Source organism: Rhincodon typus, chromosome 35, assembly GCF_021869965.1.
Source record: "Rhincodon typus isolate 14 chromosome 35, sRhiTyp1.1, whole genome shotgun sequence".
Classification (NCBI taxonomy): domain Eukaryota; kingdom Metazoa; phylum Chordata; class Chondrichthyes; order Orectolobiformes; family Rhincodontidae; genus Rhincodon; species Rhincodon typus.
Window position 1 is genome coordinate 5,849,172 of NC_063366.1, and position 26,776 is coordinate 5,875,947.

The 26,776-nt window shown below is 43.2% G+C and overlaps 1 protein-coding gene and 1 long non-coding RNA gene across 7 annotated transcripts; one reads left to right on the forward strand and one right to left on the reverse strand.

The window, feature by feature from the left end:
• Nucleotides 1-14,811, reverse strand: LOC125487028 (zinc finger protein 239-like). 5 transcript variants are annotated; one of them, XM_048616877.1, is made up of 2 exons: nucleotides 14,664-14,811; nucleotides 1-8,238 (listed from the first exon to the last, which is right to left on the reverse strand). In XM_048616877.1, the coding sequence occupies exon 2, from the start codon at nucleotides 7,788-7,790 to the stop codon at nucleotides 6,702-6,704; it is 1,089 nt and encodes a 362-aa protein (XP_048472834.1). In that variant the 5' UTR covers nucleotides 7,791-8,238; nucleotides 14,664-14,811; the 3' UTR covers nucleotides 1-6,701. The 5 variants fall into 5 exon arrangements, with proteins under 5 accessions (XP_048472834.1, XP_048472830.1, XP_048472832.1 ...); XM_048616873.1 differs by lacking the exon at nucleotides 14,664-14,811 and adding an exon at nucleotides 13,928-14,247; XM_048616875.1 differs by lacking the exon at nucleotides 14,664-14,811 and adding an exon at nucleotides 13,844-13,911.
• Nucleotides 14,460-26,346, forward strand: LOC125487035. 2 transcript variants are annotated; one of them, XR_007265610.1, is made up of 3 exons: nucleotides 14,460-14,639; nucleotides 20,891-20,993; nucleotides 25,196-26,343. It is a non-coding gene; the product is annotated as an uncharacterized LOC125487035 (long non-coding RNA). The 2 variants fall into 2 exon arrangements; XR_007265611.1 differs by lacking the exon at nucleotides 14,460-14,639 and adding an exon at nucleotides 15,140-15,903 and having other exon boundaries at nucleotides 25,196-26,346.
• Nucleotides 26,347-26,776: the final 430 nt, after the last annotated feature.

Below are 26,776 nucleotides of genomic sequence, written 5' to 3' on the forward strand. Positions count from 1 at the left end.
TTTGGGTTAGAGTAAGAATTTATTGAGTTATAAATCTATAGAGAAGATTGGTAAAAATCACAGACAAACAAGAGTGTGTTCGGCTTACAACAGTTGTTCAACCAAACAAAATAAAGCACTTGCAATGACTCAAAATCTGCATCCAAGTCCCAAGTTTGATATCTTTCTTTTGTTAGGCAAAGGGATCAAGTGTGACAAAACTAAGGCAGGTAGAAAGAGTGGGGATATGGATTAGCCATGATCTAATTGAATGATGTAACAGTCTCAGGGGATTACTCCAGTTCCTACATTCTTAACTTCTTCTCCACTTATCTCCAACAATCATACGGTCAGTGTCAACCGCTTCAGTCTCCAGCTCAGTTTCAGACTGGAAATGGAGGGAAATTTACATTTAATGGTTAGTTTAAGTTTACTTATGATCAAATAATCGAAGTATGGTCATCAGTTTACAATATTATGTTTAATTGTAGCTCATTTAAAACAATTATACACAATATATCATGACTCAGCTTGTAACCCATCTTTAGTTAAAAGGCACACCCCCTGCTTTACTTTGACCGTATCTCAAAGTGAGAATTTGCAGTTTATCACGGTTGAAGCAGCAAGCTCGAACAACTGTGCATCCCATTAAATCCTTACCAAACACTTGGCTTTATGGCCATCAGAGAAAAGTTAGAAAGACTTATTATGCAAAGTAGAAAAGAGCAAAAGATTAATTCTACATTAGTCTAGTCTGAATTTATAGTGTTTGAGAACATAAGCCATATTTTGCTAAATCGCACTATTATTTGTCTTCGTGTTATGCTCAGTAATAGTCTTTACAGTATAATTCTTTTTGACCTTTATTCCATAAGACTATGTATTAACCAAATCTTTAAGTATACTGATCAACAACAACTCATCCTCCACATACTGATTGTCATCATGCACATAGTTTATATACACTCTATACAGGTTAAGTATTATCTAGTTTGCAATCTCTATTTTTTAGGTTATATTTACCATTGACCATTTGATTTTAAAAAGTAATTTGATCCAAGCACCAACTGTAGTTAGAATAATCCCTAGCAGATGACCTCTACATCAAAATGGTCACCGTGATAGGATTCTATTTAATGAGAACGCTCAGTTAAGTAAGTCTGAGACAACAGGTTCATGGTATCAATCAGGAGGGCATGACAGCACACATCTTCTTCTCCTGAGCAAATGGGTCAATAACATACTGTAAAATGTGTCATTTTGTTCGTGAGAAGTTATAAAAAGAGGTCAAATAAATGACATCATAGGAAAAAGTCAGAAGATAATGGGAAGTCTCATTAGGAGATAAATATGATTAAGAGCCAGAGATTGATCATACATTTAGAATCTAGCCTCATCTCACTTGGACCTCTCTCTTGACTCCTCTTGTACACCAAGATTTTAGGAGGGTTGTATCATTGGTCAGCTCCCCATACACAATCCTGAGTGGCAACTGTTGTCCAGCTGGGCAACATGACCCACCCAAATCAGTTGGCCTTGCAGGACAATGGTGATGTTGGTTGCTTCCAGGAGTTCAATGGTTGTTGTGTAGCCCTCACGGTGGATCCTGAGGGTGCTGCGGAGGCGATGCTAATGGAAGCATTGAAGAAGGTGTACATGACTGCAGTGCTGAACGCCTAACTGGGCATCATAAAGGAGGGTGGTGAGGATTACGTCTTTGCACATAGAGTTTGGTCCTCGCCTTGAGTTTACAGTTCTCCACACTTGTTAGTAGAGTATACTGAATGCACTATTTGCTTTGGAAAGCCTGTTGTCTACTTCCTTGTCTATGGTGGCATCAAAACTCTCCAAATTGGTAAATTGCTCAAAAGCATTCAGCTGGGTTCTCTCGATGATAACGTCTAGTAGATACTTGTCTTGAGGTCCAGTGCTTCAGTTTTGTTTAAACTAATTTTTTGTTTGAAGAGTTGCATCATTTCGGAGTAACATGTTGTTACACGCTGCATGTGTGAATAGTTATGGATGCAGTCATCAGCAAAAGGTAGCTCACAGATGAGGTTTTCCCATGTCTTTGTATATACCCGAGGATGCCCAAGAGACCCCCTCATTCATCCAGAAGCACATGAAAACTCCTCCTGGAGGTGTGTTGTTGCTTGTGGCAGCATCACACTGAAAAGGATGGTGCATAAGGTCAGGACCAGCTCACATTCCTGCTCAACACCATATGGAGATTTGTCAGAGGTTACTGCTGCGCTTGACTTGCCTGTACAGACTTTCATGGATTGCTTCACCGTAACCAAGTGGGCATCAGGGTTTGTCAAGAATTTTCCAGAGTCCATCTCTACTCGCAATATCAAACAATTTTGCAAGGTCTATGAAACTGACTTAGAGACAATATCATGTCTGTGATGCTTCCCTTTGTCCTGAAACTGTACAGCATCTCTGGAAGACTTCCTTCAGCAATGGAAGGCATAAGTGAATTCACAGGTTCGTTACCCAGGACCTTCCCAGAAATAGGAAGGAGAATGCCCCCATGATAGTCGGAATAATGACATTTTTCTCTTTGTGTTTGTACAAGGTGATGACAACAATATCACGAAGTCCTGTTCCATCCTGGAACACCTTTACAAATTCATTGAGTGTCGTGTAGGGTCACCATGCTTCAAACTCTCAGGTGGAGTTCAGAGAATCATAGAACACCTACAGTGTGGAAGCAAGTCATTTGGCCTATTGAGCTCACACCGGCCCTCTGAACTGCATTCCACCCAGACCCACCCCTCTACCCCTGCATTTTCCTACGGCCAATCCAGCTAACTGGCACATCTTTGGACTGTGGTAGGAAATCCACACAGATGTGGGGAGAACGTGCAAACCCCACACAGACAGTCATCAGAGAGTGGAATCGATCCTGGGCCCCTGGCATTGAAGTACCAGTGCTAAGCATTGAGCCACCATACTGCCGCACAGACTCAGAGGGCTTTGCTTCTCATCATCTGGTTGATGGAGTCAGTTTCTCCCAGATCTGTGCTCTCAGCTAGTTCTTCTCGGAGTCTGCTGCTGGAGGAGGCTGATGTGCACTTGGCACTGAGGAATATCTCATAGCGCTCAGACTGGTGATTCAGGAGTAACTCCTCCTCAGTGTGTTCGTGTCTTAATGTCGGCATTCCGCCTGGTACTCTTGGGTTTAAGATATTGCTCCACAGATAGATTTTAGTGCTTCATTGAAGTTTACGTCACCAATATCAGTGCTTTTTCCTACAAAGCATGATCCATCTGTTAGTCCCAATTCTCAGTTTGCAATGAAGGATACTGTACGCTTGATGGTAAGCTATCTTTTTCTGAGGAGGGAGCCCAATGGACTCACCTTTTTATTGGTAGCAGATCTTGGATTTCCTGGTCACTTTCATTAAACTAGTTGTACTTTTGTCTGACCTGTTCTGTAGTAGCCAGTGTTGCAGGTTTGATAGCTATCTCTGCACAATGAGATTTGCAAGATTCTGATTTAATGTTCCTTTGAAGGGTTGCCTTTAATGTTCGTGAGCTTAAACATGAAATGGAATTTCAGCCGGTTTACATGTCAGTTAGCAATGGGAATGCACGACATCCTCGAGGTCAAACTGGGGCAGCAAAGAGTAGTCTCTCAGGTCCTACTGTTTAGAATGAGAGTACCTTCATGTATACTTGAAATAATGCTTTTTTTCTGGAAATAAGGTCTTAGTTATGGACAGCTGGTTTTCTGCATAGAATTCCAAGATTAGAAACTGTTTTCATTGCAGTTTCCAACTCCCGGCTTCCAAGACTTCCTTCCATGCCAGGCTGTGATGGGAATTGTGATGTTGAAATTGCCAAGGACAATTCTGGATGAGTTTAGACAGAACTGTGTACAATATGTCTTACTCAGCTGCATGAGCCTTCAGGGTTGGAGTGTAAACACTGAGGAGAGTTGCATAATGCTGGTCTTAGAGCAGGAAGCCAAGGGACGTGATGACTTTGGAGTTGCTGATTGACAGACTTAGAAGCTTTATGGCAACAGTTTCCTTCATTGTGCAACTGACCCCTTTGTTGTCACTTACACTGAAGTTTAGTAATATCACTGCACATGGTTGTGCTTGGAAAGCGTTAACAAAGCACCATCTTTCAGGGACCAAAGCACACGTAAAACTTGAAACTGAAGACTAGAGACTGTCGTCCAAGACAGAAACAGAAGACAACAGCAGGGACCAAGGGAAGTAAGACTAAGGTTGCATGCACTCTAGGTTGAATATGGAAGCAAGGACCACGATGAGACAATAGATTTGCTACCTAGACTTGTTAAGTATTACTTCTGGTAGTTGACAAACATTTCCGGAGTTACATCACCACAGTATCTCCTACTGATTGAGTGGTTAAAGTCTCTAGTGAAGAAATAGGTATTCAATAACTACAGAGTCATAGGCAATGTGTTTAAACTCAAACTCCATTTTCAACACCCTCCCATCTGACTTTAGTCCATCTCCTGTTGTAATCCTCATCCATACTGCAGGTGCTTCTAGACTGGACTAATGTTCTGTCCAGCTTCCCATCCTACACCCTCCATAAACTTTATCTCAGCTAAAACTTTGCACTCTCTATCCTAACTCTCACATCTATCACTGCTGTGCTCACTGACCTACATTAGTTTCTATGTCCCCAGTGCCTCAAATTAAAAATTCTCATGTTCAAACACAAATTGCTCCATGGCCTCACTCCCTCCCTATCTGTGTCACCCTCCAGATCTACACAGTTCAGTTCATCAGTACATGTGGCCCACTTCCTTCATGTCACCATGATGGCTGGGTCTTCAGAGTCCAGACTCCATGCTCATGAATTCCCGCCTCAAAACTCTATTTTTCTCTCTTCTCATTTAACCACCACCACAACCCCCAACTCCTCCTCACCTGTCCCTCAATCATAGATGACATCTATTCAGGGTTGGGAGTTTCTGCCACTGATCTTTATGGGACTGACCGTGCTGATTTGCGACCCACAGATTTTTGGGAACAAGGGGTATAATTTCCAAAAGGATTATAGGATCGAGAGAGCAGGAATTGCTTCCTTTTCTTTCCTTCTAAGCTACTGCCGTACCTCATCACTAAGCCGTTGAGACTCAAAGTATTATATACAAGTTTTTGTCATTCTGAATAATTCTGGTGGCTCTCTGTCATTAAGGTCAATATATAAACAACTCAGCAACTGTGAACAGGAGCTGATACCTTCCAATCTATCCCAGTCCCAGCAATCAGATGAAAAAAAACCTGCAGTCACAATGGTATTCTGGCTGAGCTCGAAGCTGGCAGACATTTGCTCACATGAAGAGTCCATTCCCTCATTCCACGGATTTCCGAGGCAAACGAGTTTCCCTTTGCTTCAGGAATGTCATAATTGTAACTATGTTCAAGAGATAAATCATGCTGTGCAAACTACTGAGATGTTTCCAGCTTGACCATAACTTGGGGAAATGCCGACACATTCTTCTGAATTACCCACATCTCGTGGTGGAGGAAATCCTCTTGGAGATGCAGCGCTATTCCTTATCATATCTTTCTTGTTTCAGTTTCAATTTCGATACGATTGTAGCTGTGTGAAATACCTCAGGATGTATTACGATACTGGTACTGTATAAATGAAAGTTGTTGTTTTTGTAGGGGGCGGGGGAAATTGATGTCCTTTTCCCCATTCCCTCCAATCCACAAGGTATTGACCTGGAGGACAGACTGGACATTGACTGGCCACTAGCGCTCTCTATTTGAGCGGCCAATCAGCATGTGAAAAGCCAGGCAGTGAATGTGAGACAATGGAGACTTTCACAGCCAAGATACATCCTGCCTTCCCCTAACTTCCCAGCTGGGCTCACTGATGAGTAACGGGATTCCTGGCTGATTCTCCCCTGCATAGACCAGAGACATTGAGGCTAACTGAAGTACCTCCATTACCACCCTAGGAATGGCTCTTGTCCCAGGAGTTCATGCTGGTCAATCAGAAGCTGAAGCCTTTCTAACCACTCAGTTTTGGATTGTCTTCTTGTTCAGATTGAGAGTCAGTGAATGACACGTACCTGACACGGCACCGAAAAGATGCTGAGTTTATACAGGAGCCTCTATACATAGAGATGTCTTCTTTTGGCGATTCAGTCAAAGGTTAAATTGACCTTCTTGAAATGATTAGACTGATGGTGGGAAAGTTTTCAGACACACGTTGTTGAGGCAGACGGTGCTTTGGAACGACAACTGCCCTGTAAGAACACTGGAGGGTAAACAACACAGACAGCTCTCAGTGAAACAGAAGCAGGTGACTCAGCTCCAAGTCTGTAAGGAGACATTGGTGTGCGGTGAGATCAGCAGCAAGTAAACCATTGTGGTTGACTTCACACAGGAACAGGAGTGTACCTCCTGAACGAGTTCACCTGGTGTTCCACAATAGCTGAGAACCGATTAAAGGCCTTATTACTGAATTCACACTGAACAGGTTTCTCATGTGCGAGAGGCCAGGAGATACACTGACAGCATGAAAGTTATGTCACATGGCTCACGCCTGAATGGTTTCTCACCAGATGGATCCCCTGGTTTCAGGAGATCAGAGACTTGGCTGAAAGTCCTGTCGCAAACATCATGCTTGAAGAGCTCCTCTCCTATTTGTATCCTCTGAAGTCCCAAGAGGGTTGAAAAGGTCACAAAAGTCTCAACAGAAACCTCTCGTTTGAAGGGTTACTCCCCTGTCTGGGCATCCGGTGGGAGCAAGTATGATGACTCAGACAATGATTTGTTGCACACCTCGTATGTTAACTGTTTCTCCCCTGCATGAATGCGCTGGTGTTTCCGCAAATTTGAAGAATCTGAGAATGATTTGTCACACACCTCGCATGTGAATGGCTTCTCCCCTGTGTGGATGCGTTGGTGCAGAAGCAGGGTCCAAGACCGTGAGAATGACTTCTCGCATACCTCACAGGTGAAGGGGTTCTCCCCAGTGTGAATGCGCTGGTGCTCGAGGAGGGTTGATGAGCGCAAGAATGATTTATCGCATACCTCACAGATGAAAGGTTTCTCCCCAGTGTGTATGCGTCGGTGCTGCAGGAGGGTCGATGATCGCGTGAATGATTTGTCACACACCTCACATGTGAACGGTTTCTCTCCCGTGTGAATACGCTGGTGCACAAGCAGCGGCCACGACTGCGAGAAAGACTTGTTGCACACCTCGCACTTGAACGGCTTGTCACCGGTGTGGATTCGTTGGTGAGTCATGAGCGTCGCTGACAGTGTGAACGCCTGATCACACACCTCACACTTGAACGGTTTCTGACCAGTGTGACGGTATTGGTGCTTGCGAAGGTTTGATGGGTACGAGAATGATGTGTCGCACACATCGCATGTATATGGCTTCTTCCCAGTATGAATGCGTTGGTGCGCACGGAGATTCGATGACTGTGAGAATGATTTGTTGCACACATTACATGTGAATGGCTTCTCCCCTGTGTGAATGCGATGGTGCACACGGAGGGTTGATGACTGTGCAAACGATTTGTGGCATACCTCACACGTGAATGGTTTCTCCCTGGTGTGAGTGTCTCCCTGGTTGAGGAAGGTTGATAACTGTGAGAATGAGCTATTGTATGTCTCACATGTCACTGATTTCTCCCCTGTGTGAATCTTTGGGTAGGACAGGAGGTGGGAGGATTGAGTGAAAGGCATTTCAGAAACATCACAACTGAAGGGCTTCTCCCAGGCATGCATCATCTGCCTTGGAGACATCACAATAGCTTCAGTGCAAACCTCACACTTGAATGGTTTCTCTTCCATGTGCCTGTCTGTGTGTTCACAACTGAAGCACCTTGCGTGAGAGATGGTGTCGGGACTCTGCTGAGCCTTCCACAAATGCCTCACATTTGAATAGAATTGAGTCAGTGGCTCATGAGGCTTGATGAATGAATGAAGCTCTTCCCACACTTGGAACCACTCACTTCTTCAGCCTCACCCTGACCGAACATCCACAGATTTTCAGATAGGCTGGTTCTGATGGAAGGTTCCACACCCTGACCAGTTTCAGATCTGATGATATGTCAAAGCCTCCCCTGACCCAACCGATTTCCAGATGATGGTTTCACCGCCCAGCCTTCTTTGTGTCAAGCAATGCTGTAAAGGGACTGGATGTCTTCCCACTTTTGTGCAGCTGTTCCTTGGATGATGGTCAGGATCTCTGCGGTATCTATCCTCTTTGTATTCTCTGGAGTAGTACAGTGCAATCCTTCTGTAAAACAAGAAAAGGAAACATGATTTATCCATCTCCGTCTCCTTCTTTGCTGAAGTGGCTGACTCTCAGTTAGAGACTGGCACTCACTGTGGAACAGTTCGCTAATTCCCTGTGTGGAGGAATCAGATACAAGGCCTTTCTTTTCCCTCACTTGTGAGGGAACTGTTTCCAGCAGGGACACTGAATAGGGACCAGGAATAGACAATGTGGCTACTTTCTTTCCTCACCCAACATCTTCCCAAGCACAGTGAGGGCAATGGAAAGAGAGTGGGCATAGCGTTAACTGGCTTTCAATTCATGAAAAGCTCGAGCCTTGACCTTTAGGAAATGTACTTAACAAAGTGACACTCAGGTGAAATCTTGATTCAATACGTTGAAAATCCTCCTCTTATTTCCCAAAATTATTTGAAGAAAAAAAACTCACTGAGCAGAGGGTGCTAGAAGCTGAGGAAAATGTTATTTCAGGGTACCTGATTGAAGGTTTCTGGTTTAATCTGGGAAATCACTAAGCAGAGTTTGGGATGTGTAGTCTATTAGCCACAGCACTGGGCAAAACTACCAATCTCCAAAACCAGGCTTTTCGGAAAAGCCAAGGCCTTCTGGTAAAATCTATAAAGAAAGCAAGCATTAAAAAAAAAAAAACTTTAATAACTGCATCTGCTGGTATGATAGTGGAATTCTATGGCACTGAATAAACCATTCAGAGATTGGGAGTTCAAATTCAACCATGGAAAGCTTTACAAATAGAATTATTGTGCGAAATAGGTAATGCTGGTGTTTACGTTTCATAATGAACATTCTCTCACCCCTCTACATCTCAGTAAACTGAGATTTCCCTCCTAATTTCTCATTCATGTGTTTATCTAATTTCCATTAAAAGCTATTTGCCTCAACCACTCCATATTGTGAATCTAAATTTGAAGTTTTTGGAATTTCTGGAATAAAATCAAAATGACATCAAAACTTTCAAACTATCCTAGAATTCCAAATATTATCCATCAGGGAAGGAAAACTGTGACACTAGTCTACGTGACTACTCCATACAACATGGCAAACTGACTGTCTTCTGAAGTGGCCGAGCAAACGATGATAAACAATCACTACAAAATGCAACAATAAAGGGGGTTATCAGAGAGATCTTCTTTTTATTCTGACACAATGCCAGAATTGTGAAGGTGATCTCAACCCAATGAAATCTGTAAAGTTTCTCTTACCAAGGTCCGAGTTCCCAAGTCAGGAGAGCAACCCACAGACTGGTCAAGTAACAGGGAGACTTCCTGAATTGTATCAATCTGGGAAAATCCCAGACTTCTCTGTCACCATGCCTGGGAATGTCCTATCCTACAGGCAGCTGAGGAGGTCTTCAATATTGACTCCATGAGTGCCATGGCCTTAGATCAAACAAGTTCAAGAAAAACTAATCACTTCCCTCCTAACTGAAGAATGAGTACTACACCATATTAGTCATTACTAGGGAAGTAAACTGAGAACACATTTGTACCATTGTGGATGGATATTGTAGGATAAAATCTGTAGAAAGATTGCAAGGTGATGCTTTTCTGAGAGAACTGTCCAATGAGATAGCAGATGCAGATGGAAGACTACAGAAACTAGACGTATGGACCCATGGCTCGAATTAGCTTTTCAGTTTATAGTTTTTGTTATGAGATCCATTGACCTGAAAATCAGTTGTTTACAACCACAGGGAGATCTTGTTGCGGTTTCTCACTATGAAGGAAACCATTCAGGTATCTTCAGGTTGCACACTCAGGATTCCCTTCTGGGCTGATACAGCAGAATTGAGACATTTTCCTCATGAAGATTATTGCATTTTTATTTAAAAACTGCGAACTTGCCTTGAGGGTATCTAATTATATTGGTTTAGCTAGCAGGGTAGTAGAATGACTTTAAATCAACAATGTCGTTTTCAGAGGCTGACTGCAAATAGGTTACCACAAAAGTACGGTGGTAACGCATCTGAACAAAAGAGACATGGAGCAATAGAGTTAATGGTCAGGCTCTGGGATGTGTTGCTGAACAAAGAGACCTAGGGGTACAGCTGCATAGATCCTTCAGAATGGCGTCACAGGTAGACAGGGTGGTGATGGCGGTATTTAGCACACGTGACTCAGGACACTGAGGCGGCTACTTTTAGAATACTGCTACAGGAAAGGTGTTGTGAAACTTGAAAGAGTTCAGAAGAAATTTAAAGATGTTGTTGAGGTTGGAGGGTTTGAGCTATAGGGAAAGTCTGAATAGGCTGGGATTATTTTTCTCTGGAGTGTTGGAGGATGGGGGATGACGTTAGACGTTTATAAAATCATGAGGAGCTTAGACACAGCAAATAGCCAAGATCCTTATCCCCAGTGTAGGGGAGTCCAAAACTAGAGGCAGAAGTTTAAGATAAGAGGGGAAAGATTTAAGAGGCCTCAAGGGCAACTTTTTCATACAGATGGTGGTGCATGTGTACAACGAGCTGCAAGAGGAAGTGGTGAAGGCAGGTACAACTACAACATTTAAAAGGCAACTGGACGGGTACACGAATAGGGTTTAAGAGGGATATGGGCCAAATGTTAGCAAATGGGACTAGATCGATTTAGTCAGCACAGATGAGTTGGACAAAACGATCCATTTCCTGTGCTGTATGACTCTGATTCTTTAATTAGTTAGCTCCTTGAACTGGGGTTGTCTAATGGAACCACTGCAGGGTTTTTTCCCTTCATTGAGAGGCTCCTGTTAATTGGGCCAGCATTTATTACCAACCCCTAACTACCCAAACGGAGGGCAATTAAAAATCAACTACATTGCTAGCGATTTGGAGTCTCACAGGTTAGTCCAGGTAAGGAAGTCAAGATTTCCTTCCCTATTTGGCATTAGGTAAGCCAGGTGCTTTTACAACAGTAACAGAAGTACCTGGAAAAGCTCAGCAGGTCTGAAGAAAAATCAAGTTACCATTTCAGGTCTGGTGACCCTTCCTCAGAACTGATGATAGCTAGGATAATGTTGGTTTGTATGCAGAAGAAAGGGTGGGGGGAGGGGGTAAGGAGTAAATGATAGGTGGGGTTAGAGCCCAATGAAAGAGAAGAACGGTTGGACAAAGGAGTTGATAACGATCTGGCTAGGAGGGTGAATAGCTGTAAATGGGGGCTGTTGGTGACTAACAATAGGTAGTGTGATAACAATGCCTGGTGTTTGGGGTAGGGGGGTTAGGACATGGGAGAGTTCAGGCCCTAAAATTATTGAATTCGAGAGAGTCTGGAGCGAGCTAGGTCCCCAAGCAGAAAATGAAGTGTTTTTCTTCCAAATTGCACTGAGCTTCGCTGGAACACTGCAGCAAGCCCGAGACAGAGATGCTACCCATCTCTGTGTATTAAAGTGGTAGGCAACTGGAAGCTCAGGGTCTTTTTTGCAGGCAGAACATAGGTGCTCTGCAAAGTGATCACACAGTCTAATGTTTGATCTCCCAGTGTAGAGGAGACCACATTGTAAGCAGTGAATGCAGGAGACTACATTGTGGGAAGTGCAGGTAAAGTGCTGCTTCACCTGGAAGGTATGTTTGGGCCTTTGGATACTGGGGGCGGAGGACGTAAGTGGGCAGATGTTACACTTTCAGCTGTTGCAGGGGAAGGTGCCGGGGGGGTGAGTTGGGGAGTAAAGGAAGAGTCGACAAAGGGCACGGTCCCTGCAGAAGGCGGACAAGGGAGGGGAGTGGAGCTTGTGTCTGGTGGAGGCAGCATCGGCGCTCGATGATCTTCTGGATGTGGAAACTGGTGGAATGGTAGGCAAGGACAAGGGGAACCTATTGTTGTTGTGGGAGGGAAGAGAGGGGATGAGGGTGAATGTATGGGAGATGGGTTGGACCCAGTTGACAATGGTGCTGGGGAATCTTCAGTTGTGGAAGAAGGTGGACATTTGAGGCTCCCTTGTCGAAACTGGCCTCATCTGAACATATGCGACAGAGACGGAGGAACTGAGAGAATGGAAGAGATAGTAGGAGCTGCAGATGTTGGAGAATCTGAGATAACAAGGTGTAGAGCTGGATGAACACAGCAGGCCGAGCAGCAGAGGAGCAGGAAAGCTGATGTTTTAGGCCTAGACCCTTCTTCAGAAAATCTTCAGAGAACGGAACATAGTCTTTACAGGAAGCAGGGTGTGAGGGTGTATTGTCCAGGTAGCTGAGGGAGTCAGTGGAATGTTAGTTGCCAGTCTATTCCCCAGAAGTGGAATCAGAGATGTTGATGAAGGGAAGGTAGGACTCAGAGACAGGCCAGGTGGAAACTGGAAGTGAAATTGATGAACTTTTCCAATTCCGGAAAAGAGCGGGAAGCAGCACCAATGATATCATCAATATATGAGAGAAAGAGTTGTGTGTGAGGGCCAGGACTGGAACAAGGAATGCTCCACATACCCCACGAAGAGCCAGGCATAACCGGGGCCGTTCTCTCCTGGTCCATTCTTCCTTCACTCCCAATACACCCCACAGCACCTTCCCCTTTAACCGCCAAAAGGTGTAACATCTGCCCGTTTACGTCCTCCGCCCCCAGTATCCAAAGGCCCAAACATACCTTCCAGATGAAGCAGCACTTTACCTGCACTTCCCACAATTTAGTCTCCTGCATTCACTACTTACAATGTGGTCTCCTCTACATTGGGAGAGCAAAGCATAGACTGTGTGACTGTTTCACAGAACATCTACGTTCTGCCTGCAAAAAAAAGACCCTGAACTTCCAGTTGCCTGCCACTTTAACACCACCCTGTTCTCTAGCCAACATCTGTGTCAGGCTTGCTGCCATGTTCCAGCAAAGCTCAGCAAAAGTTGGAAGAACACTGCCTCACTTTCCACTTGGGGACCCTGCTGCCCTCCAAACTCCATATATAGTTCAATAATATTAGAGCCTGTCCCATGTCCTCACCCCAACACCGACACACCAGGCCTTGTTATCACTGTCTGCCATTACACACTACGTATAGTTAGTCCCCATTAACAAATAATTACCCTCTTAGCCAGATCGTTATCAACTCCTGTGTCTGTCCAACTGTTCCTCTCACTCTCTTTGGGCTCTATCCCCAGCTATCGTTTACGCCTTACCCCTTCCCCCACCCTATCTTCTGCACATAAACCAACATTTTCCTCATTACGAGATAACAAGGTGTAGAGCTGGATGAACACAGCAGGCCAAGCAGCATTAGAGGAGCAGGAAGGCTGATGTTTCGGGCCTAGACCCATCTTCAGAAATGAAGCTACCATCAGTTTTGTTGAAGGGTCACCAGATCCGAAGCGTTAACTCTGGTTTTTCTTCACAGATGCTGCCAGACCTGCTGAGCTTTTCCAGCAACTTCTATCTTTGCCTCAGTTTACACTATTCCGTAATTGTTTCGGCTTTTACGACAATGTTTCAATAGGCCATCGTTCCATAGCAGAGTTATATTGACTTCAAGATCTTTAACTGCCACAGTGCGATTTGAATCCCTGGACTCAGGGTCTGTTCCTATGCTGTACAACTATATGGCTCAGAGTATGGATTACTAATCCGGTGAATATTATAAACACACACCCCAACCAGCATGGACCAAGATAAAAAAGCCGAGAGGATGGGACTACCTGAATTGCCCCTGCAGAGATCAGACAGATTGAACGGCCACCTTTCACCCAACCACCCTTGTACAATCCTACAACTACACTCACCATCTCCTTACTGGATCTTCAACCCCCGAGCGGAAATGAATGTGCGGAGGTGAGGATCTCTGATTGACATCCCTCTCAGCCAATTAAGTGGCCTTTCCCGCAAAAGCACGCGCATCCATCATCCTTTTCACCAATCACAGTGAGGCGGATCCGTTGAGGGCAGCACCATTGTTGCGCAGGCGCTGCGAACAGGCGGTCTCACCGGCTCTGTCCAGCTGTAGCCCCTAACGATGGAGGAAGTGGGTTGGCTAAAGGGCGGTGCTGAACGGCAGTGACTCCGTTTCCCAAAATAATAGTCCTTTGTGAAATTCAGTCGATGTCAACGATCCCAATGGGTTCACTAAACTGCCTCACCAGCCACCGCCACCAATGGTTCAGGTGTCCGCTTTGGGCGCGTTCCACACGAATGCGCTTTTGTGCGCGCGCACTCGCGTGCAGTTGCCGGAGGCGGGCGCGCAGCCGGTTGTAGTGTCAACACCGCCCCCTACACCCGCACCCCCCCCCCCCCGCCTTAAACCTCGAGGCGCGCACCTACACCGCCCACGTGCTAAGTGCCCTCTTCCCCGGTTGGGGCTCGCGCTCCCAGATTTAAACGCCGTATCTCAACCGTCGCTGAGTCCTTTTTACAAAATGAATGTATAATCTCCCGGCGATCGATGAGACAGACTAAACCACCCAGTGAATACTTTTGAGGAATCTCCGGCCATCAATTGTAAGAAATCTTAAACCTCTGTACCTGTTCTGTGGATGATCCCCAAAGAGTGTCCGATGGTGCCTCCCCAAAGCGTTTGCGGGATGTCGACTTTTTCAGTCATTTCACACCCAGACAGCTCAGTGATTTCGTGGTAAACTTCACCACGCGACGCTAGCACCCTGTCAAGAGTGTCTATCGGTCGGTTGTTCATAACGAGTAGAAAGTAAAAGTTCAGGACGACTTTCGGTTCTAAACGTTGACTTTCTTGCTCCTCGGGCCCTGTCTGACCTGCTCAGCTTTTCCAGCCTCAACCTATAGACTCTGCCTCCCACCATCTGCAGTCTTTATTGTCTTCAGAAAACGGAGTTAACGTTTCCACTTCTACCCGAGCTGTAATTGTCCATTTACAATAAAAGGAATAAGCCTCTGGGAATCCGGTTGTTTTCCCCACACCATTGTAAAGATATGAGGGACAAGAGTAGAGCACTCCAGCCCTGCTCCGCCATTCAATAAGATCAAGGGGAACTGCTCCAATCCTCTCCTTGGTATCCATTAATCCATCTGCCTATCCTTTGGGTCCCTCTTCCTGCCTAACTCGTAGTCACACCTTCCTGTTCCTCACCGTATCGGGAATACCTTGTCCGAAGAGGTGTGACTGCCTCCTGGGTACAGCAAACTTTGTTTTAACCGGCGTACAAAAAGAATTATATGCCTGAAATACCGAGAGTTTACTGTAATATTTCAATCTCCGACTAGTCAGTTGATGGTGGAAGCGAGAGGCACTCTGCCTGTAAATTTTATTTAAGGCAAAATTGTATTGTTATTTCACTGATTTATGGGAGTAAAGTAAATTTAGGTGCAAGTATAACTGCTCTGTATTACCCCTCCCATGTTACTATTCTATTACTTATGTGTGTTTTTACGTTGATTACGTGGATCTCTTGATCAACCGGCACACTCCCTGGTCCCATGGGTTCATTAAATATTTGCTGCACAAAGAATCCAGATTATTTTCGTTCAGCCTTCAACTCGTAAATTCCGAGAAAATTGAGTGCTCAAGGCCAGAACTTTTCCTTTAGAGAAGTGAATTCGTGGACCGTCATACGACAACGCTCGAGGAAAATTGATGCCTGAAAGCAAGAGTCTGCTCCTATGATGCTGCTTGGCCTGCTGTGTTCATCCAGCCCTGCACCTTGTTGTCTCGTGATAACTCGCAAGTTTGGTTTCTCCTAAACTCGTCAGAGAGCCGAATACAACGCTTATTCTCGTTGGAAGAAACTTGGTACCAAACTTTTGCTCCAGTATTTCCTTTTCTAATCAAAAAGCAAAACGCTGTCGATCCCGGAAATCTGAAGTAAAAACAACACATAAACCCTCAGTTGAAACGTCAGTCATTTACCACAGAGATGCTGAGGGGCGATCTGATAGAAGTACATAAAATTATGGGAGGCTTGGACAGTCGGAGTCTCTTACCCCGGGTGGGAATATCAAATACTAGTGGGCATAGGTTTAGGAGATGTTTATTTTTACACTGGTTGGTAGATGCCTGGAATGTGCTGCCAGGGGAGGTTGTAGAAGCACGTAAAGCAATGTTTAAGAGGCATTTTGGCAGACATATGAACAGACAAGGAACAAAAACAAAGTTGCTGGAAAAGCTCAGCAGGTCTGTCAGCATCTGTGAAGGAGAAAACAGAGTTAACGTTTCGGGTCCGGTGACCCTACCTCAGAACTGATGGTGGCTGGGAAAACGTCAGTTTATATGCAGAAAATAGGGAGGTGGGTGGTGCATTGAAGTGGCAGGCAACGAGTAGTCCAGGGTCCCTGAACTACCCGTTGCCTGCAACTTCAATGCACCACCCTGCTCCCTGGCCAACATCTCTGTCTCTGGCTTGCTACAGTGTTCCAGTGAAGCCCAATGCAAGCTGGAGGAACAACACCTCATTTTCCGCTTGGGGACCCTACAGCCCTCCGGACTCAATATTGAGTTCAATAATTTTAGGGCCTAAACTCTCCCATGTCCCAGCCCCCCTGCCCCACACACTAGGCTTTGTTACCACGTAGCCTGCCATTACACACCCCTTGTTGTTAGTCCCTAACAGTCCCCATTAACAATTATTCACCCTCCCAGCCTGATCATTAGCAACTCTTTTGTATGTCCATGTGTCTTTCTCTCTCTTTGGGCTCTATTCTCTCGTTTACTCCTTACCCCACCCACCTCCCTATTTTCTGCATATAAACTGACGTTTTCCCAGCCACCATCAGTTCTGAGGAAGGGTCACCGGACCCAAAACGTTAACTTTGTTTTCTCCTTCACAGATGCTGCCAGACCTGCTGAGCATTTCCAGCAACTTTGTTTTTATTCCTGATTTACAGCATCCGCAGTTCTTTTGGTTTTTATTTTGAACAGACAAGGATCTTGTTTGATGGGATTAGTTTAGAATGGTATCATGGTCAGTATTGACATGGTGGGCTGAAGGACCTGTTCCTATGCTATATTGTAACATTGTGTGGCTGGAGGAACACGGCAGGCCAGGTAGCATCAGAAGAGCAGGAAAGTTGACGTTCTGTGTCAGCACCCTTCTTCGGAAGAAACGTCAACTTTCCTGCCCCTCTGATGCTGCCTGGCCTGCTGTGTTCCTCCAGCCTCACACTGTGTTATCTTTGACTCCAGCATCGGCAGTTCTTACTATCTCTGTGCTATGTTGTTCTGTGTTTGTCCTGGATTGCAACGCTATCCTTGAGCTCCTACACGCTGCAGCTTTGGTACGCCACCCATACTGCTAGTCTTAACGAGTTTTAATTATTTAGTTATATTATTCACTTAATTATGTTGATTCTTTTATCTTATTAGCGTTACTACTACCAATGTGTATACAATGTTAAAATTTGGAAATAGAATAAGGAGGTGACCAGTACCTACAAATTAACTTTTGCTTTTGTGAAGACATTGCTTTTGTCAGCCATTTCAAATTCTTTTGGGGATTAACTGATGCTCCGACTGAGTTCAATCTGGGCCTTGCCCCTCAAGTTTTTATTAACAGGCACCACGGCTGCTGTTCACCCCCAGGTTTGCTTTGCTGCCACTCTGACTGAGTTTGATCAGGGCTTTGTCCCTCAGGCTTTTACTGAGAAGCTGAACTGCCACCATTTAGCCCCAGTTCACTTTGCTTCTCTTGTGCACTGACACCCTGTTTTCGGTTAATGCTCCTACACAATCTACTAACTGGTTCTTCAGAAACTGGAATCAGTATCTAAAGCGCTGATCTAGTCACTTATCAAAATTTCCTACCTCCTTGCATGTCTGACATGTTCTACAAAACTGCACTAGATCTTTATGAAGTCTTGGTCATGAAAAGTAGCTTTTTTTTGATGCCCATGTTTTCTGCATATTTATGTGCTATAACTAGGAACTTCATAGGAACTTAAAGTGCTACTAGCAATATCTCCTTACAATATCTGGCAACGCCTGATTTGATGAACAACCATCCATTCTTCATCTGCAAGTCTGTGTGGATGCTTCGAGTTCCCCATCAGAACTGTTTTCAATATGATAATAACCTGGAACTCATATAATCTCAGCTTCAATGTGAGCTGTCTGTGTCAACTTACTTAACTCTGGGACTGTTCTGTGAGCCTCAATTCATGAAGACACACTTCTTAATTATCCTCATTTTTCATTGAAGTTTCAACTACCCTGACATCTGGTTGCAGTGTAGTGTTACTGTGACCTCTGGTGATGTGTTTGTATCACCATTGGTCTGGTTACTATATATGATGGAAAAGTACCTGGGATCTGTTCCTGCAACTGTTTCCATGATTATAGGCAAAGCTATAACCTTCGTTCCTGTCAAACCATTCCCCAGGAGTAAGTAATTCCATCCATTGGTAATCTCTTAACTACCCTGATATCCAGTGGTTCAGATAATAAGTCAAAATTCAATTGGACTTTTGTTCAATGCAACCAAGATATAATCTTCACTTATCTTGTTTACTGACACTTGGGCTTTCATTGAATTCTCTTGAAAAACCAAATCCTTCTCCATCAAAATAATTTGAATAGCCCCTACAATCACTCAATATAGTTATGGGCTTAGCTTCATCATTTGATTAAAAAATGGGTTATCTTCCCTTTAGACAAAAACCCTTTATATCTTTTAGACATTCTGTTCACTTCCTTGCACCCACAGCAGTGTTTTACCTCTGGTCTGTTAGTTGTAGTTAAAGTGACAGTTTGATCTGTGTTATCCTCCTATCGAGTTTCTTTTTTGGACTCATCACAAACCCCAATTAGTCCCACTAGCCTACCTTGCAAATTCCAGCATTACATTGGAAACACTTAGGCCATTGATTTTCATTTCTATCCTCAATATTTTCTTTTCTGATCTGAGGAAGAGATCTTGGGAATTCCCAGCTATCCACTCTTTACCCTAAATACTTGTCTACCTTTCACTCTCCAACTTCCCCTTTTAAATTTGTGATGGGGGGTGGTATGGGTATGAAAAAAGTGTCTTGTGTATGCATCAGGTCTTAACTGGAAGCAAAAATAGACATTGCTGAAAAAGTCCAGCAGGTCTGGCAGCATCTGTGAAGGGAGATCAGAGTTAATGTTAATTCTGATTTTTCTGCACAGATGCTGCCAGACCTGCTGAGCTTTTCCAGCAATTTCTGCTTTTGATTTTGAATTCCACCATCCGCAGTTCCTTTGGTTTTTATTCAGCTCTTAATTATATGCCTTTACTGCTGCCTGTCTGGCGGTTGTAACCAACAATAACAAATTACTGGAGAAATTCAGCAGGTTTGGCAACATTTGTGGAGAGAAGAGAGTTAACATTTTGAGTTCAGTGACCCTTCTTCAGGGCCTCTCAACCTCTTTGTGTGACCCTGACAACAGCCTTAATCCATGTTCATGGAGCAATCCATCTGGATTTGTACTTAAAACCACAACCTTAAGTTCCACTCTGGGACCAAAGCATTGAGAATCATGCCTGACACTTATCTGCTGAGAGTCCTTTCCTGCATTTTACTCTGGTTCGGACACATCCTCTGAATGTAATAACAATAGGTGACTCATGCCAAATGAAATGTGAAAACAACAATTTTATTAAATTAACAATTAAAAATGAAGAAAGAAAACATGTAGTATAGCACAAACAGCATATTCAATTTGATGTGTTCTAGACAACTCCCAAATGTAATTTCCTTTTGGTACATTCATCAGATCTCTAGATCAGTCATCTATTAATGTTCCGCCTTCTGTAGCCTTCAGCAGTTGACTAGTTCACCCTTGCTGCCACAACAAATGCTGGATGCTGTGCGCCTTTAAGTCCTGGGCTCCTCCTAGACTTAACTGAAACAAGAATCTGACAACTACGAGCCCTTGTCAAATTCTCACAGGCACCATGAGACGTACACAGTGCAGGACTAAGGCTGTTTATACAACAACCTGCTATCAAACAGGTTGTGCTGTTCACCAGTCAAACTTGTTTGCCTGTTTCCACACCATGTGCAAGGTTATTCATTGCTCTGGTTTGTAGTTCAAGGGTCGTTGAACTAGAAAGAACTAACTCTTGATAAAACAATAGAAGACAACTTTCTATTAACAGATCTAGCAAGGAGAGAAAAACAATAAACAATGTTGCAAACCGCTTGAAAACAAAATGAAACAGTTCTTGGGGTTGTGAAGAAAATAGGTCCATAGTTAATGATATTAATATTGATCACTTATTACTAAAAGCATAACCACAGTCTTAAATTAATGTCTATTTTTCAGTAACTATTTTTAAGTTTTAATACCAATTCAAAACACTTTCTATGAAAAACAAGTGCAAAATGGAAATAAAATGCAAAAACATAAAATTGCAAAAATTAGTGATTGCAAACTGTAAGCCTACACACTCCATTACAAGACCTAGGGCTGAAAGACGTTACCAAGATTGGGAATAGCAAGATTATGAAAGGAGTTTAAAAAATTTGTAGATAGCCTTAGAATGTAACCCCTTAGAAACTAAATCTAATGCAATACAAAATTATGTTATTGTCAGCTGTGTCTTTTTTTTGTCATTTGTGTCTTAACTAGCACTTTCATCTCTGAGTCAGAAGGTTGTGTTTTTAAGTCTCAATGCAGCAACTGTGTGCAGTTATGACATTTACTGCATTACAATAGTGACTATACTTCAAAACTGCTTCATAGGCTGTTTTAAAAAAAAAACGCTTTTGGATGTTCCGGGATAATGAAAGGTGATATATAAATGTAAGTCTTTCTTTCTTAGGGAAATATTATGCTCCCTGTGAACTGGAAATTGTAAACCAAAGGAGAAAATATTCCAGTCCACAAGTGACAGTGAACCAGAACTCACAATGCTGCCAAATAAGGTAATTTGGGTTAAGATAAAAAATAATTTATTGTTATTAATAAACCTATACATAAGATGAATAAAACAGCAGACAAACAACAACAACACAACATTTGGCCTACACCAAAATGTAACAACCATATACAAGAAATTTCTTCAGAGGGAACTAACAATTTGTATAAGCTCTTATGTTCAATTACAAGTGCTTCAATTTAAAAATAACCAGCAGCATAGCTTATATTTTAAACAAGATAAAATCAGTTTTATTACACAATTATTGCTAACTATTATTTAAGTAAAATTACAGTTGAGCTAAAATAATACGCAATGATGAAAGTTGTGTCTGAGGATGAAAATGTGATAATTCTCCAATATTGTTGCAAGCATAGATTGCAAAGGTTTCTCTTCCTAAAATAAAAGGCTGTGATGTGGAGGTGCTGGTGTTGGACTAGGGTGGACAAAGTCAGAAGTCACACAACACCACGTTATAGTCTATCAGGTTCTTTCGAAATCACAAGCATTCAAAGTACTGCTCCTTCATCAGGTGAAGTGACTTTGAAAGCTTGTGATTTCAAATAAACCTGTTGGATTATAACCCGGTGTCATGTGATTTCCGACTTTGAAAAAGGGTTTGAAATCAAATTCACTACTTGTGATGGCTTTTGTAGTGAAATAGTTGCAAGTTGTTCCCACAAGTGGATTCAGTAAACAGAATAGGTCCTGAGAGGGAACACACTCTCCGTTGTTTCATTTTTATGGCATTGCAGGCTGTGGTGGTTGGTAGTCTGGTTTAGTATAGCAGTCCTTTAATTGGATTTTTCTGGATACCTTCCTTTGTTGCTGCTGTGAGCAATTTTTGTTCAAGATGTCTCTCTCCTGGTGGTGGTCAGATGATGATTCTCCTTTAAATGGCTGTTCTCAGCCAATGTTATCACAATCAACAAAATGGTTGCAAATATTGACTTTGTTAACCAGTGTAGTCTTATGTATCAGTGACACATACAGTTCAGGTCTCGCTGCAACACAGGAGTGTAATTGTTTCTATGCTCTGGAATTTTTGTTGACGTGGAGTTACACTGCAGTCATCTGAAGATTGTACATCATGTGTACATGTGATAATCAGTTCAGTTTTGGCACAGAGGTGGCTCAAGTAAATGAATTTCACATCAATGGTTTTTAATACTGACACCACGGGGCAGTTGATTTTTGAGGTCAGTAGCCACTGTCAGGTAAATTTTGAATGGGGTGATCACACAGCCCTGTTTGACGCTGGTCTGGATTTTGAAGCTTCAGTTTCAGGTCTCCCACTCAAGACAGTTACTGTCATATCAAAAAGTAATTGCAGGATGTGATGTAGCTTCTTGAACATCCACATCACTGGAGCACAAGATACAAAGCCTCACGAATATTCAAGGATATACATCCTATCGAAAAGCTAGGCAGGTGGGCCGAGGGGGTGGGGTTGCCTTATTAGTAAGAAATGAAATTAAATTAATAGGAAGAAACAAAGTTGGGTCAGATGGTGTAGAATCTGTGTGGGTAGAATTGAGGAACCGCAAAGGTAAAAGAACCATAGTTGGAGTTGGTCAGTCCAAACCGTAGTCAGGAGCAGGGGTGCAAGATATTCCAGGAGATAGAAAAGGTGTGTAAGAAAGGCAAAGTCACAGTTATCATGGGGGATTTCAATATGCAGGTGGACTGGGAAAATCATGTTAGTAGTGAATTGCAAGAAAGGGAGTTTTTGGAATGTCTTACAAGATGGCTTTTTGGAGCAGCTTGTCGTGGAGCCCACAAAGGAACAGGCAATACTGGATTTAGTGTTGTGCAATGAGGCAGACTTGACAAGAGAGCTTAAGGTGAAGGAATCCTTAGGAGGCAGTGATCATAAGATGTTAGAATTTACTCTGCAATTTGAGAGGGAGAAGATAGAATCAGGTAACAGTATTACAGCTGAATAAAGGTGACTACAGAGGTATGAGGGAGGAGCTGGGCAGAATTGACTGGAAGAGGAGCCGAGCAGGAAAGACAGTGGAACAGCAATGGCAGGAGTTTCTGGGAGTAATTCAGGAGACAGCAAAAATTCATTCCTAGGGAAAAGAAGCATGGTACAGGGAGAATGAGGCAACCATGGCTGACTAAGGAAGTCAGGGATAGCATAAAAGCAAAAGAGAAAGCATATAATGTGGTGAAGGGCAGTGGGAAACCAGAGGACTGGGAAGCTTACAAAGACCAACAGAGGCAACAAAAAAAGAAATAAGGAGGGAGAAGATTAAATATGAGGGTAAGCTAGCCAGTGATATAAATGAAGACTGTAAGAGTTTCTTTAGATATATAAAGGGCAAAAGAGAGGCAAAAGTGGACATTGGAAAATGATGGTGGAGAGATAGTAGTGGGGAACAAGGAAATGGCTGAGGAACTGAATAATTACTTCGCGTCAGTCTTCACGGTGGAAGACACGAGTAATCTCCCAAAAATTCAAGAGAGTCAGGGGGCAGAGCTGAGTATGGTGGCCATTACCAAGGAAATGGTGCTAGTAAAACTTATTGGCCTGAAGGTGGATAAATGTCCTGGACCAGATGGACTACACCCCATGAGTTCTAAAGGAGATAGCTGAAGAGATGGTGGAAGCATTAGTGGTGATCTTTCAAGAATCACTAGAGTCAGGGAGTGTCCCAGAGGACTGGAAAATCGCTAACGTGACACCCCTGTTTAAAAAGGGAGTAAAGCAAAAGACGGAAAATTACAGGCCAATTAGCCTAACCTTGGTCGTAGGTAAGATTTTGGAGTCCATTGTAAAGGATGAGAATTCTGAATATTTGGAAGTGTATCATAAAATAGGGCAACGTCAGCATGGTTTCATCAAGGGGAGGTCATGCCTGACACATCTGCTAGAATTCTTTGAGGAAATAATGAGCAGGGTAAACCAAGGAGAGCCAATGGATGTTATCTACCTGGACTTCAAGAAGGCCTTTGACAAGGTGCCACACAGGAGGCTGCTGAGTAAGATAAGGGCCCATGGTGTCAGAGGCAAGATGCTAGCATGGATAGAAGATTGGCTGTCTGGCAGAAAGCGGAGGGTCTTTCTCAGGATGGTAGCTGGTGACAAGTGGTGTTCTGCAAGGTTCAGCGTGGGGACAATTTTTCACTTTATACATTAATGATCTAGATGAAGGAACTGTGGGCATTCTGGCTAAGTTTGCAGACGATACAATGATAGGTAGAGGAACAGGTAGTATTGAGGAGGTGGGGAGGCTGCAGAAGGATTTGGACAGGTTAGGAGAATGGGCAAAGAAGTGGCAGATGGAGTACAACGTGGGAAAGTGAGGTCATGCACTTTGGTAAGAAGAATAAAAGCATGGATTATTTTCTAAATGGGGAGAAAATTCAGAAGTCTGAAGTGCAAAGAGACTTGGGAGTTCTAGTCCAGGATTCTCTCAAGGTAAATTTGCAGGTTGAGTCAGTAGTCAGGAAGGCAAATGCAATGTTGGCATTTATTTTGAGAGGACTTGAATATAAAAGCAGGGATGTACTACTGAGGCTTTATAAGACTCTGGTTAGGCCACATTTGGAGTATTGTGTGCAGTTTTGGGCCCCATATCTCAGGAAGGATGTACTGGCCCTGGAGTGGGTTCAGAGGAGGTTCACGAGAATGGTCCCAGGAATGGAAAGCTTAACATATGAGGAACGTTTGAGGACTCTGGGTCTATTCTCATTGGAGTTTAGAAGGATGAGGGGGGATCTAATTGAAACTTACAGAATACTGAATGGCCTGGACAGAGTGGATGTTGGGACGATGTTTTCATTTGTAGGAGAGACTAGGAGCCGAGGGCACAGACTTAGAGTAAAGAGAAGACCTAGTAGAATGGAGATAAGGAGAAACTTCTTCAGCCAGAGAGTGGTGAATCTACAGAATTCACTGCCACAGAAGGCTGTGGAGGCCAGGTCATTGAGCACATTTAAGACTGAGATAGATAGGATCTTGATTATCAAGGGGATCAAGGGTTACGGGGAGAAAGCGGGAGAATGGGGTTGAGGAACTTATCAGCCATGATTGAATGGCAGAACAGACTCGATGGGCCAAATGACCTAATTTCTGCTCCTATGTCTTCTGGTCTTATGATTTAGGAGTTGAATATTTGGATGCATGGATGAATGTAATGAAGAGTTCCAATTGTTGTTCTCAAAATTTTATTTTTGTCTGCAACAAAAATCAAATTGCAGGTTCCTCTGAAAGGTCTAAATCTAAGTCATCTAATTGACATCTATATGAATAAATCCACACGGGGGAATGCGGCTTGTTGGTTAAATCATTGACTTGTTCAAGTTAGTGATGAACATCCACTCAATATCAAGACATTACAAGGTCCAAAGGTTCACCAGGAAGACCAATATCTCAGATGAATAATAGCCTGACCAAAGAGCGGAATTCCAGTTGTGCTCACGACCAACCTGGAAAATCTTCAGACATCCAACTCAGTTTCCAAACAGCTGTACTAAATGCCTGTACCCAGACCATTGTTTTCAGTATTGTCATCACCAGAACTGGCTCGGTGAACATGACATTCAAATATGTGACCTGGAACTAAAGTGATGACCCTTCATTGCTGAGCAGAATAATTCAAGGTTACAACTCAAGAAGGCAGCATTTAAACTGCTCAAGATTGATGCCCAAAGAGAAATTCAAAGAATAAAGGACAATATGCTGCTGGGTTGGAATGATCAAATGATTCACACCACACCCAAGAGTTCACTTCTGGTGTCAAAGAGTTTATTGCGATCATACCAGTGGGAAGAAATGCTCTGAAAATCTATACAGCTCTTACCCAAACAAAGGAAAGTCATATATTTTTATACACTTGTTTTATCCTGCCTTTAATATTTACAAACCAATCATATTATTTATTAATTACATCCATTTCCAGTTAAGCTAATCATATAACTGCACAACTGGAGATGGACAGGCTTGCAGCAATCCCTTGGCCTTCCACGGTCTCATGATGTTTCCCAGGCTCTTTTTATCTCCCTTCTTGAGGCTTTTCACAATGGACAGTGTATTGAAGTACATTTCTTCCCAGATATTTGCCAGCTGCACCATGTTAACTGCCAATTAATTGGATACTTGCCTATCACTTCCATTATACAATTTACTAACCTCATTACAGAACATACAAATTTTAACTAGTTGTTATAAATTTGTAATATTAATTCCAATAAAGTTATATGGTCACACCTACTGTTAGAATTCTTTAGCTACCGAGTTGGGAGCAGTTTCTTTCTTACCATGTTTACTAGACACCTCTACCTTTATCCTTGGGTGTCTTACAATCTGTTGATTGATTGATTAATTTATTGTGATAGGTTCTGAAATACACTGAAAAGCTTTGTTTATGAGCAGTACAGGCAGATCATAGTAAGCAAAGAATGAACAGATCAAAAAGATTTAGATCGAGGCATACAGGTTACACTGCACAGGGCGTGCCCTAGGTGAGATCAATGTTAGTGGGATCAGTGTTATTTGAGGCTACAGAGTCCATTCATCAGTTTGATAACTGCCAGGAAGAAGTTGTTCCTGAACCTGATTGTGCATATATTCAGGCTTCTGTATCTTCTGCTTGACAGAAGAGATTGTAGGAGATCATTACCAGGATGTGATGGGTCTCTGATGATGTTGGCAGCCTTTCCGCAGCAGCGAGCCATGTAAATGGAGTCCTTGGATAGAAAGTTGGCTTCTGTGATGGTCTGGGCTGTAGTTTCTTATGGTCCTGGGCAGAGCAGTTGCCACACCAGGCCGTTATGCACCCA

Excerpts from the sequence above, each read along its gene's own strand:
- LOC125487028 (XM_048616877.1), bottom strand. The coding sequence starts at position 7,790 with ATGGAAGAGAAACCATTCAAGTGTGAGGTTTGCACTGAAGCTATTGTG.